This window comes from Stenella coeruleoalba (genome assembly GCF_951394435.1).
Source record: "Stenella coeruleoalba genome assembly, chromosome: 11".
Classification (NCBI taxonomy): domain Eukaryota; kingdom Metazoa; phylum Chordata; class Mammalia; order Artiodactyla; family Delphinidae; genus Stenella; species Stenella coeruleoalba.
Window position 1 is genome coordinate 100984196 of NC_137157.1, and position 16823 is coordinate 101001018.

General features: G+C 60.6%; 1 protein-coding gene across 1 annotated transcript in view; it reads left to right on the forward strand.

Annotated features, from left to right (window-relative positions):
* CACNA1C (calcium voltage-gated channel subunit alpha1 C) overlaps positions 1 to 16823 on the forward strand; it is a 457740-nt gene that overhangs the window by 404336 nt on the left and 36581 nt on the right. Inside the window, exon 30 of the mRNA XM_079938602.1 lies at positions 9088 to 9165. Coding sequence (XP_079794728.1) covers positions 9088 to 9165 — 78 coding nt within the window. The remainder of the gene's footprint in view (positions 1 to 9087; positions 9166 to 16823) is intronic.

The window sequence follows — 16823 nt, forward strand, 5'->3', positions numbered from 1 at the left end:
GGTCAGGGAGCCTTCAGGGAGACTGTCTCCAGCCAGGAAACTGCAGCCGGTTCTTCCGTCTGTCCTCAGCTTTGTCCACATCCAGAACCTTCTTTCCTTGAAGACCCAGCATCTGCTTCCACTTTAGTGACAGCCTTTCTCACATGAGCACAACCTCCAGACAGCTTGGGGCTCCCCAGGGGCACCCCTGCCCCAGCAGATGGGGAGGGGGCTTCCGAGGCTGGACCCGCCGTCTCTGGTGTTTCCTTGTCCCCGGTGAGCGAGCCGCCCCCGCTCTGGGAGAGGGGCCAGGCGGGTGGAGAAGCAGGGCGAGCCCCCCAGCAGGTGACCGTCTGATGAGGGAAGGGACCCGTCTGCCTTCCCGCTCAAGCGGGACTCAAGTTTAGGCTATGATGTTCCTTAACGTCCAAAATCGGCTTTGCCCTCTGTCCCCCTGAAGAAGGCCAGCAGGGACCACACCAAAGGGTAGGCTCCGTCGGGACAGCCAGGGCAGATGGGGCGAGAGGAACCAGGGCCGGACTCTTCCAAGTGCCGGGAAGACCCCGTAGGCAGGAGCAATCGGGCTGGGGTCCTGGGAGGGAGTCCTCCCTGAGCTACTGAGAGAACGTCAGGACTCTTTCCTTAGAGCCAGTAAAGGACCAGGAGATGGAGGAGAAAGTGGGGTGACCGGCAGGAGAGGATGCCAGCCAGGGCCATTCCGTCTCCTGTCTGGAAAGCTGAAACTACTAGAAACTGGCTTTGTCTTCACCAGATACCACATTGCAGCTAAAACCTGCTTTCTCTCCAGCTTTACCTCTGGATCCAGCTGTACCACTCGCCCTAATTCCCCTCCTAACAGTCTTAACCAAGCGGACGTTTCTGCAAGGGGCAAAGATTTTTGTGAGGCTTTATTTCTTACAAAACAAAGTTTACTTTATCTCTTGCTTGATCATCCCCTGCCCCCAGATCCCACCGACAGACGAAATTCTGGAGACAGAGCAGGAAGCCCACCTCCCCACTCAGCATCACCTCGAACGAGCAGGGAGGGCAGGTAGGGCTGTCCTTTCCGCGTCCGTTCCTCGGTAATGTGGGGAGGCTGGCTTAGCTGGGCCTGAGTGGGGTCATGGCCATCTCAGTCTGCCCGGCTGCCAGGACAAACTGCAGAAATCTCCTTCGCACGGTCTGGAGGCTGGGGGTCCCAGATAGGAGCACAGGGCCACGTCCAACGAAGGGGGCCCCGTCCGCTCACAGCTGTGTCCTCGCAGGTGGAAGGAGCGAGGGAGCTCTGTGGGGTCCCCTGTTCAAGGACCCCAGTCCCGTTCCTGAGGGCTCCACCCTCATGGCCTAATCACCTCCCAGAGGCCCCCAGTACCATTCCATTGGGCGTCTGGGAAATCTGCAGGGGGCAGGCCCCACGGTGTGCGGGCCGGGTCCGCCCCGGGGAGGGTGGCCCTGCTGGTCCTGAAAGGCCCCGGGGAGGGTGGCCCTGCTGGTCCTGAAAGGCCCCGGGGAGAGTGGCCCTGCTGGTCCTGAAAGGCCCCGGGGAGGGTGGCCCTGCTGGTCCTGAAAGGCCCCGGGGAGGGTGGCCCTGCTGGTCCTGAAAGGCCCCGGGGAGGGTGGCCCTGCTGGTCCTGAAAGGCCCCGGGGAGAGAGGCCCTGCTGGTCCTGAAAGGCCCCGGGGAGGGTGGCCCTGCTGGTCCTGAAAGGCCCCGGGGAGGGTGGCCCTGCTGGTCCTGAAAGGCCCCGGGGAGGGTGGCCCTGCTGGTCCTGAAAGGCCCCGGGGAGGGTGGCCCTGCTGGTCCTGAAAGGCCCCGGGGAGGGTGGCCCTGCTGGTCCTGAAAGGCCCCGGGGAGGGTGGCCCTGCTGGTCCTGAAAGGCCCCGGGGAGGGTGGCCCTGCTGGTCCTGAAAGGCCCCGGGGAGGGTGGCCCTGCTGGTCCTGAAAGGCCCCGGGGAGAGAGGCCCTGCTGGTCCTGAAAGGCCCCGGGGAGAGTGGCCCTGCTGGTCCTGAAAGGCCCCGGGGAGGGTGGCCCTGCTGGTCCTGAAAGGCCCCGGGGAGAGAGGCCCTGCTGGTCCTGAAAGGCCCCGGGGAGAGTGGCCCTGCTGGTCCTGAAAGGCCCCGGGGAGAGAGGCCCTGCTGGTCCTGAAAGGCCCCGGGGAGAGAGGCCCTGCTGGTCCTGAAAGGCCCCGGGGAGAGTGGCCCTGCTGGTCCTGAAAGGCCCCGGGGAGAGTGGCCCTGCTGGTCCTGAAAGGCCCCGGGGAGGGTGGCCCTGCTGGTCCTGAAAGAGCATTTAGGGATCGTTTGCTTGAGGAGCAAGTAGGTAACGTGTAGCAGAAACTGGGACTCGGTGGCCGGTTAGCGGCCAAGGTTCAGCGCAGCTCAAACTACCACTAGAAATGTGAATGTCTCCTTCTATTTCCTTCCGACATGGAAAGTCCAACTCTAAAAACACCGAGAGCCAGCAAGAATATTTCCTTTTCGGAACTTGCATGAAACTTAGACATTCTTTCAGGCTGGTGGGCTTCAATCACTGGAGAACCAAAACTCCCTTTTGGCAATAAATACTTAGTACTACTTCCTTAATTTTCCTTAAATAAAATTCAGAGAAAATCTAAATCTTTATGTATAGGAAACTCACACCTATACACATAATGTAAATATATATATATGTCTATAATTCCTTAGTTATAATGGGAAACGTCTGTGTTTAGTTCCCCGCACCCCCTTTACCGGTGATCTGCCAGATGGGCGGGGGGCGTTGAAGTCAGTCTGATCAAAAATAAACCCAGCACTCGTGGAAAGGCCCCTTGTGGGGAGGGCAGGGCAGCTGCTGCGTTTCATTATTTAACGTGGAGATGATTCACGCTGGGTGACACGGCCACGTGAGAGTCACTGGGAGGGGACGAGCCCCCTGCGCCTGTGAGCAGTGGTGTCCAGACCCGCCAGCCTGGACCTGTGGGAGGGGCGGGGGAGGGCTGCTAGCAGGGCCGAGACCCAGACGATGGTGGCAGGAACAGTCCCGGCAAGGCTGCATGAGCTGGGCCCGCCTCCCCTCCCCTGGAGGCTGGCAGTCACTCTGTCTGACACAGGAGGGGCCAGGCCTGGTGACGCATCTCTGGAGCTGAGGGCAGGTTCTCTAGAGTGGGCACAGGTGGAGGCTGCAGGGGTGCGGTGGGCCACGCCCCCTGGGGCTAAGGAGGGGCCGGCCCATTAGGTGGCTTGCGTCGGGAAGGGGAGAGGGCGAGGATGGGATGGTCAGGTCAGGTTTGGGGGACTCCGCCCGGGGCGTAGTCTGCGGGATGGGCCGGGAGAAGATTCCAGGTGGGCAGATGACGCCTCGCCCCCACCAAGGCTGCCGTCCTCTGCATCCCCTTCCCGCCTCCAGGGGGCCCCCCGTGTTCCTTTGAAGCGGGGTGCCTGCGGACGTTGCCACGTGTCAGACGGCCTTGCCCGCTCTCGAGGCATATCCCCTTGGACCCTCGTCCTGGACGATCCTGCAGCGGGGTCCTGCCGTGGACCCAGGTGCCAACTGGGGCGGAGGAAACCTTCCCCAGGCCCCAAAGGAGCCCAGCCGACCCCCTGTCCCCTCACCCCGTGGGAGGCAGCAGGTCAGGTTGGGCTCACGCTCTGCCCACATCTGTGCACTTCCAGGCACCCAGAAGCACCCGTTACCTCTTGGTGAGATAAATGACTGAGGGCCTTTGAAACCTTCCTGGGGAGAAAAAAGCTTAATTCCAAAGGAGAAACGAGAGCAATGTCCACTTCCAAGTGTGCACTCCTCTAACTACTGGAGTGCGGCCCCATCACCGCCACCCGCCCAGGGTCTCCTTGACCCCGGCCCCTGTCTGCTGCTGCCCTTTGCCCCGCCCGCCCCCGTCCCGGGCTGTCTGCTGGGGGGCTCCAGGGCTTCTGAAGGGGCACGTCACAGGGTGGGAGCTGCCAGGGGCCGGGGACAGCTGTGCACCAGTCATGCCGCCCCACTAGATGCCAGTGATTTCCTCAGTTACTGTTACGTCTGAATGACATCCTAACGTCATACAGTTTCTATTATCTCTGTGTGGCGACACTCAGCCGCCGGCTGCACCCACCACCTCCCATCTCCCCGTCCCACGACCCGGAACCAGGCACAGCCTCCCAGCTCACGCCAGCAGGGCCCTTACTCGGCTGGGCCCCCTTCCCTGGCCAAGCACACGCCGTCTGCCCACTCCATTCTAGGCCCCGCCTCCCCCAGGTGGCCCTTTCTGCTTCCAGCAGCTCCACGTCCAGCCTCCACCCAGGGCCGCCCCCCCCCCCGCCACGTCGATCTCTGGGGCCCCATGTGTCCCTGGAAGGGAACAGTCTTGGGGCAGAGACCTGGACAAAGTCCAGTCAGCTTCCCCACCAGGAAGAGCGTCCGGTCACCTCCTCTGTGTTCCTTGCCTTCTCTCTGCTGGACCCGTCAGAGGTAGATAAGGAAGCCGCGCGGGAGGGGATGGAGAGGAGAAGAAAGCCAGCAATGCAGCACAGTCCCAGGTGTGTAGACGCCTGTGGACCCCTCTCACCACCGTCCTGTTTCAAAGCTTGTGTTGACTCTGCTCTGGGCGGGGAAGGGGCTGAGAGTCCCGAATTCAGGGCCAGGGCGTGTGCCTGGACCTCCCAGCAGCAGCCCTGCTCTCGGGACCAGAGACAGGATGTGGGCCCACCTGGCAGCCCACTCCTCTCCTCCCAGCCCTCCAGCCAGAGCAAAAGGGGCCTGGGTCTCCCTGGGAGGAATAGTGGTTTCTAGGAACCTGGCAGTTCACTATCTGTGTGGACCTGAGTTTGACAGAAGCTAGCCAGGACAGCTTACTTACGGTCACCAATCTCAAGTGATGCTGGATTTCATCCGAGAATCTCAGGACAGGCAGTCCTCACTAGGATTCAAGATGAGACCCACTGAAGGGAGCTTGGGATTCTGGAACCTTCACGTTCCCCCTCCTCCTTCCACATTCCTGAGCCTTGCCTTCCCCACTGCTCAGTCCCACCCCCAAAGCTGACCCTGTGCGTCTGGCCTCCCTAGAAGGGGACGGACCAGCTCCAGCAGCCGTGGCAGTTGCTGGAACTCACTGGGCTTCCTACAGGTGCAGGCCCTTCACTTGTGTCATTCCTACCATAACCCACAGGTCGCCGTGTCATAGGGGGAAACTGGGGCACAGAGAGGTGCGGTTATCTGCTCAAGGTCACCCAGCCAGTAAGTACTAGATGGAGGACTCGAACCCGGACACCTGCCTCTGCGGGTCACACCCTTAACCACTACACCACCTCTTCCAGCTCGGAACAGCTCCAGGGGTGGAGTGAGTCAGGGCACAGATAATCCAAGAGAGGAAAATCCGAAGTTCTCGTGCAGGTGAAGTGCATTGTGGGTGCTGGGCAGCAGCGTCCTTTCCTAGTCACGTTGTGCTGAGCCTAGGATCGATTTGGTCCACGTCTCTTCTGCCGTGGCAGCCAGTGAGCAGAGGGTCGGCGCCCTCTGGAGAAGGGATTGTTCCCAGCAGGGCGCTTGCCTTTCAGCCCAGGGGGACACGCACGAGACCTCCTGAGGCTGGGGACCCACTTACCCTGCAGGGTTAGAGGTGGCGAGAGAAAGTCTTCCCCCAAAACGCCATCCGCCCCTGCGTGGGCAGCCCTGCCTGGCTCTGAGGATCTGGACATTGAGAGGTTTGGTTCCCCACTTCAGGGAGAGCCCAGAGCCCCTTTCGCTATCCCTGACTTCTACCAGAGAAAGAACGAGTGACAGGTATGACCTGGAGGTCAGCCTGATTTCGAGAAAACAAGTCTATGATTGTTTTCCCATTCTATTTCCTCCATCATACTCCCCAAACCCATGTCACCCATGGTTTCCAGCAGTCGAGGAGATGGGTGACAACAGGTGTGTGTGCGAGTGTGTGTGTGTGTGTGCATGTGTGTGACGGAGAGAGAGGACACAGCTCTTGCACTGACAACAGGGGGCGACCTTCCTCCCGGGCCCTGCCCACTTGGGGAATTGGCCAGGTGTGTCCCTCGGCAACCTGTCGAGCCCCCTGGAGGGTGTCAGCGTGCTTCTGGGATGGGTGTGGACGGCTGGGAGGAGGCGCTGACAGCTGGATCTGAAGCTGTGTTCATGGTCCAGCTTGGAGGGTTGACGGGGCAGGAAGGGGGTGGACAGGGCAGGGGGAAGCTGCCTCTTAAAGGGACCCTGTCACCCCCCGCACCGTGGGCCATGTGTAAACCTCCTCCGGGTGGGAACTGGTGGGGCTCTGCGGCCAGTGGAGGCCTTGGCCCCGGGCCCACAGGACAGAGGGGCCAACCAAAGGCGCCAGCAGCACAGCGGGTGGAGGGCAAGGGGGCGGGTGAGGCCAGGCGACCCAGCGGAAGCCGCCGGCCGCAGAGCACTGGGGCGGGCCTGCCCGTCCTGTGCACGAACACAGAAGAGCGCAAGAGTGGGGATGACAGGCGGTGCATGGGGTGGGTGAGGGTTGCAGGGTCCCTGGGGGCCAGGCTCCTTCCGGAGCTCGCCAGCTGTTAACCGCTCGTCTGCCTCGCCTCTGCCTGCCTTCTCCCTTTCTGTCTCTCGCCTCATCCACGCTGTGGACCGAGGCCAACTCCCCCATCTGTTCCAGGTCCCTGTGGTGAACGAGCAGATGCCAGCCCCTCCCCTCTCCTTGAGCGCCGAGACGCCCCCCGACCTCTCTCCTCCTCTCGCCCCCCAGGCCCAAATAACGATTTGCCACTGCGTTTTCTAGGCTGGATGCGGGCGTCCTGGACTCTCCTCTGGTTCCTGCTTCCCTCCTTCCTCTTCCTGGACACCCCCTCCCCTTCCCTCCCGAAACAGCTCTACCCACAGAGATGGTTTTCCTCTCTAGAGATAGTCCCCCAGTGTTTCCCAAAACCTGATGTTAAAGCACACGCGTATTTGTCGTTGGCACGGGGTCTTCACTCTTTGCCCTCAAAACCAGTGCTCTCCACGTGCCCTGTGATGCCACGGGAGGACCCTGGAGGGGGTCGGTTCGTTCCCGCTCACAGCACGTGACTCGAATGGGAGAGAGAAGCCTCTCGGTGCCCCCAAAGGCTCCGGGATATTCAGAAAAATACTCTGGGAAGCCAGAAAGGGTTTCAAGTGACGCTCACCTCACCCATGCCCTGGCCGGCCTCTGCTCCCCACCGGGCTGCCCAGAGTCTCCACAGTGGCATTTCTGCTTTTATTTTGGCAGAAAGGCCTGGGAACCGAGAGGTCCCTTTCCCTGCGACCTGACCTCCACACTAAGAATAACAGCCCTGGGACAGCATGTCTTGTGATCCATCTGAGAGGGGGCATGGCTAGGAAGGGTGGGGGTGGAGTGGTCAGGGAGCTGGAGGGAGTCAGGAAGAAATGGGAGAGCACAGCCTCCTGGGACTCAGAAATAGACAGCAAGAGTTGGCCGCCCCAGGAGGGCCAGGGAGAGGGACCGGGCAGACTCTAAGAGGCCAGCCCGATGCTTTCTTACCTCCTCACCAACCTCAGAAGTGCATCTCCTGGAAGCCCCACCTCGTGGCTCAGAGGCTGGGGCATCCCTTGAAGAACCAAAGGGGCAGATGTCCTTTCTTACGGAAAGACAGATGCCCTCGGTGCTGGGCCCTCCCCGCTCCACCCCTGGGGAGGACGGCTGTGTGGTTCCCGGGGCTCCTGAACATCTGTGTGTCACAGAGCATTGCTCCCTTTCCCCTGCACTCTGAGAGGCAGTGGTCCAGACCTAAGAACCCGCCCTCTCTTTGCAGAGAGCCTGCCCACCCAGGACTCCAAGAACCGTCACAGGAAGGGGACAGCCCTTGGTTGACCAGTTGTCCATGAACTTTGAAAAAGTCTTTGAGAAACATTCCTCTGTTCCCTTCCCCAAATATGGTATAAAACAAACAAAATCCACGTGTGCAGGACAAAGGAGTGGGGTCAGCACCCTGATCGCTCCCCCAGACACCACAGCCCAGAGCCCCACCCAGCCTGCAGCAAAGGCTGTGAGAACCTCACTCTCACGGGGGCCGCTTCAGCAGGATCCTGAGTCAGAATGATGCAGCTGAGCGTGGCGGTGCTTCAGAGACACCCCTGCCCCGAGAGCCGGTCTAGGGTCACCTCCCACGTCACCAAACCTTGGGACTGGCCTGGCCTCCGTCCCCTTTCAGGGAGGAAAGCCTCCGTCCAGAGGCACCGGGCCCGTCCAGGGCTGCCACGAGGGTGACCTTGTAGATGCTGCTCTGAGGCCATGGTCCCCTCACTGTCACGAGCGTCACACGGCTCACCCCTGAGCCCAGAGGGCCTGGCTGTGCCTGGACCACACCAATGGCCGCCTGCTAATTCCCAGACCACCCCGCCAGGGCCCCCCCCTTCCCTCCCTCCCTCCCTGCAGGCAGGCCTCCTAGGAGGCGCTGGCGGCCTGGGAGGGGCTGGGGAAGTAGGGCGGGTGGCGAGGGGGCTGGGGCTGGAGGGGGAGGACCCCGCCCCGCTCGGACTCGGCAGCGACGGTGCGGCCCACGGCGGTGCTCTGTTCCTGTCTGTCTGACCTTCCTTTTCACTCCCGTCCTGCCGCCCCGTGTAGGGCCACTTTAGTGACCCCTGGAATGTCTTTGACTGCCTCATCGTAATTGGCAGCGTAATTGACGTCATTCTCAGTGAGACGAATGTGAGTATGATTCTGCCCAGGACGCCTCCGTGTCCCTCCCTCTTCACCTCCTCCGGTTCATTGTTTGGTTTTCCTGTTTTACCCCCGCCAGTCATGCTTTCTCTTGCACCTGCCGCCGTCCTGGGGGACGTGAGCCCCCGCACTGTCCCCACTCTGCCGGGCCGGACAAGGGGCGGCCGGGGCGTCTCCTCCTCCAGGACCCCCGCCCGGCCCCCCCGCCCCGACTAACCCGGCTTTTGTCAGGCTCGGCAAGCACCGGGTGCCAGGTGTGCACCTCCAGAACTGTGGAGTGGTAAGAGGGTCCAGTATGCCCACATAACCTCTTTCTTTTCTCATTTTTTTCCTCTTCTCTCCTTTCTTTCATGCTTTTTTTTTTCATTTTCCTCTTCCTTTTGTTTCGTTTTTCTTTGTTGTTGGTTTTTCCTCCTGTCTCCCTCCCTTGGCCCCTCTGCCCCATGCAGCACTATTTCTGTGATGCATGGAACACGTTTGACGCCTTGATTGTTGTTGGTAGCATTGTTGACATAGCCATCACCGAGGTAAACGTAAGTACCGGCGTCCCGCCCCGCGACGCCGCGCCCGCCCCGCGCTCACCCCGTTGCTCTCCCCTTGCCGCTTCCTCCCAGCTCCTTATTCCCACTAAGTTATTCTGGTTGGTTTGTTTAAATTGGTTGAAAGGATTTTCTTTCTCGTTGCTTTACTTCGAAATGTTTTTATTCTGTTTTCTTTAACGTTTGGAACGAGCGAGGCCCCCTTTCCTTCTGAGTTTTGATCGCTGCCTCCTTTCCTTCCCCCTTGGCAATTGGCCTAGCATGACACACACTGTCTAGGAGGATGCAGCCCTGGGATCCCAGAGTGAGACGGTGGAAGGGTGTTTACAACCGCTCGGCAGCGGCCAGCGCAGCCCCTTCCCACTCCCAGCATCCGGGAAATGAGCTCTCCCGAGGACCACGGGTGACGGCTCGCACTTGGCCGGCACTGTCAGCCCATCGTATTCACGCTAAAACAGCCCCTCCACTGAGAGGCGGGGGAGAACAGCCCACACCCCTCTTTTCTGGAGAGGGCTCCTCTGCCCCCCCGCCCTGCAACTTGCTGTGGGAGCACCTGGCCCCAGGTGAACCTGCCCCAGAGGACCAGCCTTGCCCCTGCCTGGTTCTCCCCTCACCACCACCACCCCGGCTCCAAGACCTCCTGCACCTGCCCCCGGGAGCTGCCCCTCCTAGACAGTCCCTCTAGCCCCTGCACACGTCCCTCTGCTCCCCAGCATGTTCAGTCTTCTCTCGTTATCCATAGGCAAGCCCTCTTGCGGTTGGTTTTTAACATGTGTGGTTTAGTGTTTTGTCAGGATTTTTCCTTGATTAAGAGACTTGGTAATGTTTGCACAGATGTTGGTGCACTGAACCATTGAATAGCAGCGCGGAGCAGATGCTCTAGAGCTCTGATCTAAGGTGTCAGAAGCACCCCACGACCGCCACCGTCCCCCGCCCTTGTCCTTACCTGCCCCCTCCACCCCGTAGTCGGCTGCCAGTCGGTTGAACTGATGTTATTATATGTCCTGCTTCCGCTGATCAGAAGTCCTGTCTGCCCCCTTCGAGCGGGTGGACGTTGGGAGGAGGCTGTTCTGCTCTCCCTGTGTCCCCCCGTCAACCTGGCCCCCTCTCTGCTCGCCCCGTAGCATAGATTCGATTGCCCCTGTCTCGGGGATCCCCCAGGGTCGTCTTTGTCTCGCGGGGTGTCTGTGTGTGTGTGTGTGTGTGTGTGTGTGAGTGTGTACGTACGTGTGTACGTGTGTGTACGTACGTATGTACACTCCCTTGACCTCTGCCATTGAATCATTGGAACACAAGGAAACCAAGCTCCCCACTCAGACCCCATGCCTCCCCTCCCTTGGCACTGCCCCCCCAAGTGGCTGGATGGACCCCAAGTTGTATCCCAGGAGCTGTCACGTCCCTACCTACAAGTATCCACCGGCCAGGGCCTGTGCTCGGCCCGAGGGGCCCTTGGGGGAGACCAGGGAAGGGCAGGGTGAGCCTGCATCTGGAGGGTGGGTCCCTGTGGGGAACCATGCCAGGGGACTTGGGGCCGATGGCAGGGACCCACAGGAGGGTGACAGCAGGCAGCTCCCTGGGTGCAGAGGACCCACCTCAGTCCCAGGGTCCTCTGGGGTGCTCACTGTTGGCCAGGCCCACGCCATCGCTCAGCCGGCCGTTTTCTTTCAAATCACTGCTATTTTTAAAGAAAAACAAAGACAAAGGAAAAAAATTCTAGAGTATAAAATTTCTACCCCAGAAAGTGACTGTTGGAATTGGGGGTGGTGCAGGACCCCAGGAACGGCACGTGGAGTCACATACAGACCGTCCATTTGTACAACAGTTTCCATTTACAATTCGCCTCGGCGCCCAGCTTGTGTGCCGTGAGCCTGAGCTTGACAGACGCGAATGAGCACCCCCGTTGGCCGATGCACAGTGAGGATGGAGCGTGCCCGTGCCTTTGCTGCCCCTCGGCTGGAGCCAGGCCTCCCGGGGCGGGGGCCAGCATTCCTGTCTGTTCAGTCCACGACGCCTTTTGATGAACACGTGCATCTCAGCCTCTTCTCGCGGACTCCTGCCGGCCGGGATTGGTTCAGCCCTTACGTTCCATAGTCTGTATCTTTAAAGAACCACGGGAGGTTTTTTATTTTCTAAACGAGAAGTTATCAGCCCAGCCCCGCTTCCAGTTGGGAAGCCCCTCCATTTCCTCCCAGTATCCTTCGCCCACATGGAGATGCTCTTCACTCTCCAGATTGAGGAGTTTGTGAAAAGTCACACGAAGGGTTGTCTGGAGATAAAAACGGGGACAGCGTGTGTCATGCAGAGCAGAGGAGGTGTCCAGAGACCCCGACTGTTTCCCACCCCCTCCCACACATCCAGAAAGGACACCTGCGTCATCGTCCCAGGCAGGGGCTGGAGGAGAAGGCTGGACCAGGGTCAGATCGAGTGCCTGAGTCCTGCTTCTCCCTCCCCCCCAGCCCCCACCGATCCGAGGAACATGAGGATTTACGGGGCTGGGTTTTGAAGCTCAACTAAGAGCATCCATTTAAAAACCGGCCGTAAACTGTACGGCACTGTTGGGACTTGCCTGGTGGCGCAGTGGTTGAGAATCCGCCTGCCGATGCAGGGGACACGGGTTCGAGCCCTGGTCCGGGAAGATCCCACGTGCCGCAGAGCAACTAAGCCCGTGCGCCACAACCACTGAGCCCGCGTGCCACAACTACTGAGCCCGTGTGCCACAACTACTGAAGCCTGTGCACCTAGAGCCCATGCTCCACAACAAGAGAAGCCACTGCAATGAGAAGCCCACGCACAGCAACAAAGAGTAGCCCCCGCTCTCCGCAATTAGAGAAAGCCTGTGTGCAGCAAGAAGACCCAATGCAGCCCAAAAAATAAATAAATAAAAATAAAAAAACTGTACAGCGCTGTTAAAGGGGAGAGACCGTGGCACCCAAGCAAAGGACGATCTTTCCAACCCCCCTGCTGACACACCAGCCAAGCACAGATGTCACAGCCCTCATTCCCGGATACACTCGAACTCTTGGTCAATGGGTCCAGCCGGATCAAAGCAAGCTCACTGACCACTGCCCACGACTCAAGCCAAGATGAGCCTGTCCCACAAGCACGGACATGGCCCTGCACCCCGACGGTAGCCAGGATTGTGGGACAAGTTATAGGGTCAACAACGCTTCTTCTCAGAGGCAGGACCCTCCACCGTATGGTTCTGCCTTCCAGCCATAGGCAGGTTATGGGTCTGGACGCTCACTGGGCCAAGAGCTCAGCTCCAGGCCTCCCCGAATTTTCTAGTCTTACTGTTGTCACAAGACCTCCTTTTGCAGACAAACGTTCCGTTCCAGTGTCAGGGATCCCTGAGGCTCTCCACCTGTAACCCGTCATCTTTGACAATTAGCCTACAGAGACCAGCTCTCGTTGCCCTCCCCACCTGCTGTGTGCATCCCAGCCGCCCTCCAAACATTCCCCACGTCCAGAGTCATCTCTCCTCAAACAGCTCCGTCCTCCTGCCTCTGCTAGGCTCTGGCGCCCTGCCTTGGGAAGTGGATTCCCCAGCGACCCCAGGAACAATTGTCCCTTCCTGGAGCCTCCCCTTCTGGTGCCGGGCACCTGGGATCCATTACGGACCAAACAAAAGCCCGCCCTTGGGAGCTGGTGTCCTAAGGCTGGGAGATATTCGGACACAGAAAATAAGGAAATGGTGCAGTACGTGGAGAGCCGAGAAGCGCCAGGGGAGGGGTCGGAGGAGCAGGGAGCCGTGGAGGCCGGTGCCGTTCTCTGCAAGACGAGCTGTACTGAGGAGGGGAATTTGAAGAAAGCGAAGACCTGAGGGAAGCGAGGCGATGCCCTTGCGGATCCCGGGAGAGGAGCTTTCGGGCAGGACGCGCAGGGTGCAGTGGTCAGGGAGGAGAGCAGCTTTGGGCCTTCGCCTGAGCGGGAGGCGGAGACTCGGGCACCTTTGAGAAGAGGTGTCCGTGGTCCGGGGACCCCCTGCGGGAGTCAAGGGCAAAGCCCTCCACCATTTGGAAGGTGGACGCAGCCATCCAGGTGGGAGGGGACGGAGTTGCAGCAGACGTAGTGAAAACGGTCAGATTCTCAGTGTGCTCTGCGAGCAGGACCCACGGCCTCTCCTGACAGCCTGGATGTGGGCGCCAGAGGAGGAGGGCTCCCAGGGAGCCGTGGGGTCCCGGCCAAGCCGGGGAGGATGGAGCCGGCGTCGGCAGGAAGGTGGGAGGCGAGGCCCGTTTGCACGAAGAGGAGGAGGCTCGGGGGTGGGGGTGGGGCTGTGTACTCGACTGCCCAGCAGTGATGTCAGGTGGACAACAGACGCCCGGTCTGCGGTCAGACATGGAATCAGCAGCACAGCGACGGTATTCCAGGCCGGGACAGGTGAACAGCTGAGGGAAGAGGAGAAATGGGGGGCTGAGCTGGGGCCGCCGTGCTCGGGGCCTCCTTGACCTCCGGCTCACTCTGGGAGATGCCCTTGGACCCTCCGAGGTGACCGGGGGAGACCCGGGGCTCCGCAGTCACGCTGGATCCTGCGTCCGTGGCCACAGCCCGGCCACCCCGTCCCCTCTGGACGCGCTGCCTTCTCCTCCGTCTGTGCAGTCAGCGTCATGTCCCCTAGGAAGCTCCCTGCTCCTCCTTTATCCCTTGAGTCTGAAATTCTGTTTTCCAGAAGGAAAACCTAGTGACGTAACCCTGTGATGTCAGTGGAAGCTCCTGGGGTGCCAGAAGTGGCCCCCGGCAGCCCCCAGTTACCCCTCCCCACCCCTGCACGACAGGGAGTGCTGGGACGCCCAGAGCCCTCATCACGGACACACGTGTCCCCAGTCGCGGACGAGGCGGCCACGGGACTGACAGCACGACCCGCCTTGGGGCTGGCCGTCCTTGAGTGCAGCGGCGGGGGCCTGAGGTGGGCCAGAGTGCCCCCCACCAGCTCTGCGCTGGACGCCTTCTGACAGTGACGCCCTCGCCTCCCGGCAGGCCCACGTGTGGACCACCCGAGAGCCGTGGCGTCTAAGTCGTCACCTAGAAACTCTCCAGAGAGAAGGCCCCAGGGACCCTCAGGTGGGAACAGGACGCGGCCGAGGGCCTCCAGGCAGGTTCAGTGGACGGGGACTTGCGTGGACACAGACAGAGAACTAGCGCAGGGCTGCAGAGCGGCCGAGCAGGACGGCGGGGTGAAGTGACGCGGTCCTGGCTGGGGTCTCGTGAGGAGCTCGGCAGGGGTGGGGGGCAGCATGCTGCCCTCGGGGGGCGCCAGGCCAGGGCCACCACACGTCACATCCCTGGGAGGGGCCCAGCTTGCTCAGGGTTTGCCAAGGCCGTGCAGCTAACAGGTGGCGAGAGCGGGATTCGAGTCCGTCCCTGTGGGAGAACTGACTCCTGCACTTCCGCGGGCAGGCTGGCAGGGGCCCTGCACTCACGGGCCCCACGCAGGCGCTCCCAGCCGTGGGACCCCAGGCAGCGCAGCTCAGCCGAACTTCTCCAGGCCTGAGGACTCCAGGGGATGCTCGGACGCCTGGGCCCTGGGCCATGGGGCTTGGAGGACAAGAGCGCAGGACGTGTGGGGCAGCCCCTTCCCTGCACTCTGGACGGAGGAGAGAGCAGGCGGAGGGGAGAAGGGGTGGGGGCGAGGGGGCAGGTGGGACGGCTGGGACGTGCCTCCGCCTGGAGCATCTGGGACGCACGTCGGGGCCTCGGTTCAGTCAGCACTGGTGGTGTCAGGCCAAGCCAGGTGGAGCAGCTGTGACCCTTGCCACATTCCTGTGCCCCCGTCCCCCCCACCTGTTTCCCTCTGCTGGTCCCTCCCCCGCTGCTCCAGTCCCGCCCCTTCTCAGCACCACCTCCACTCCCACGCCCCCAACAAATGAAGCCACCAATGTGCCTTGTTCACACGAGGGCCATACTGACTCGGTACCGCCGCCCCCAAAAGAAACTCTGCCTTTAAAGGGATGAAGGTAAGACTCGACCTAGAGGTGGTGTCTAGAGCGTGGATGTGAGTGAGGAGGGGCCCGGCCCCCCGTCGTCCTAAAGGGTAGTTTCTCCTCTGCTTGGGAAGGAAGTTGGCCCTGAGGGGTTGAGCAGAGCCCCGCTCGCCCAGCCGCACCCCAGCAGGGCGCGGGGAGCCATCTGCAGAGCCCGGGCTCTGCCTGCAGAGCGAGGCCCGCGTGCTGGACCGCAGGCTGCCCCAAAGCAGTGGCCTGGAGGAGGGTCCTGCAGGCCTGACCCGAAAGGCCCCTGGAACCCGTTTCTAATGGTTTTCTCCCGGCTGTCCGGTGTCGCAACAGCCGGGACCCAACGGGGCCCCTCATGCCCTCCGCCTTCTGACCGAGACCCCTCCACCTCCCGTCCTCTAATTTTCTTTCCTTTCCTCCCTCATTCTCACCTCTTCTGTCCTCATACAACCCTCTCCTCTCCCCTAAATTGGAGGACTGGACTGAAGCATGCTGTCAAGACACAGCCCTGGTTCAGCCAGACGGCCATCCATCCAGGCAGTGGGTGTCACTTGTCCCCAGCTGAGCCAGCTGCCGGGGTGTTGCCAGAGAGCGTCTAAAGCAGAGGGACCTCGAATATTCCCTGAGCTCGTGGGGGAAGTGAGGGAGCTCATTTCAGCAGGCCCCGAAACACTGACAGGTACCCCCAAAGCACTCACTGTCTAACGCTGCTTCCTGAGGGCCGGCTGCTCTCGCTGGTTTGTTTCCTTGAGTCTGTCTCTCTCTGTGTCCCTGTCTCTGTCTCTGTCTCTCTCTCTCTTTTTCTTCTCCATCCTTCAGGCTCACCGTGTCCGTCCACACGTGTGTGTGTCTCTCTCTGTGTCCCTGTCTCTGTCTCTGTCTCTCTCCTCTGCCCCCACATATGGGATTTTGTGAGCGCTCCTGGCAAGCTGATTGTTCATTTATTTTTCATGAGTTCCATTGTTGGTTATCTGTTTGAATGACTGTCCCTCCCAAGGAAGATAAGACAGCCCTGGCGATTTTGTAATCAGTCCCGTGTAGCGTGAGCTCTGGCAGGTAACAGCCCCTGAGGAGCCGTCGGGCTGCAGGTGAGCCGTGAGCAGCCCTGAGTCCTCAGCCACTCCGCAGCATGACTGACAGCACAGGCCGGTCACCACAGCTCAGCCCCCACACCGCTGCTCTGCCCTCTCCTCCAGTCCCCTTGGGGCCAAGACCCCTCAAGGGGTGCTCAGAAGGGCATTTTAACTGAGTGCCTAGGACCACAAAGGTTCTCCTTTCTGGCTAGAATCTCCTTCCCCTTCTGGGTGGAATTTTCCTTTGGAGAAACAGATGTAAGCCCATGGGGGGGGGGGGGCTGCCTTTCCACCCTCTGCCCTCGCATCTTTGGGGTGACCTTCACTTGCGCCCCACCCTTTTCTGTCCTTGTCTCTGCCTTCCTCACAACCCCCACCTTCCCCTTCCCAGCTCTTCTCTACCTCAAACCCAATTCCATTCCTCCATTCGTGCCGGACCGAAAAGGAAACTGGGCATAAGAATTGCTTTTGACCATCGGTATTTCCTTCACTTGCCCTCAGATCTGTGGCACCGACCCTCCGCTGTGTCTCCTAGTTGACACGTGCTTACTTAGACCTTGTGTCTCCCTCCCAAGAAAGCACTTCATTCAACCTTAGAGAGCTAGCAGTTTACAACAGATTT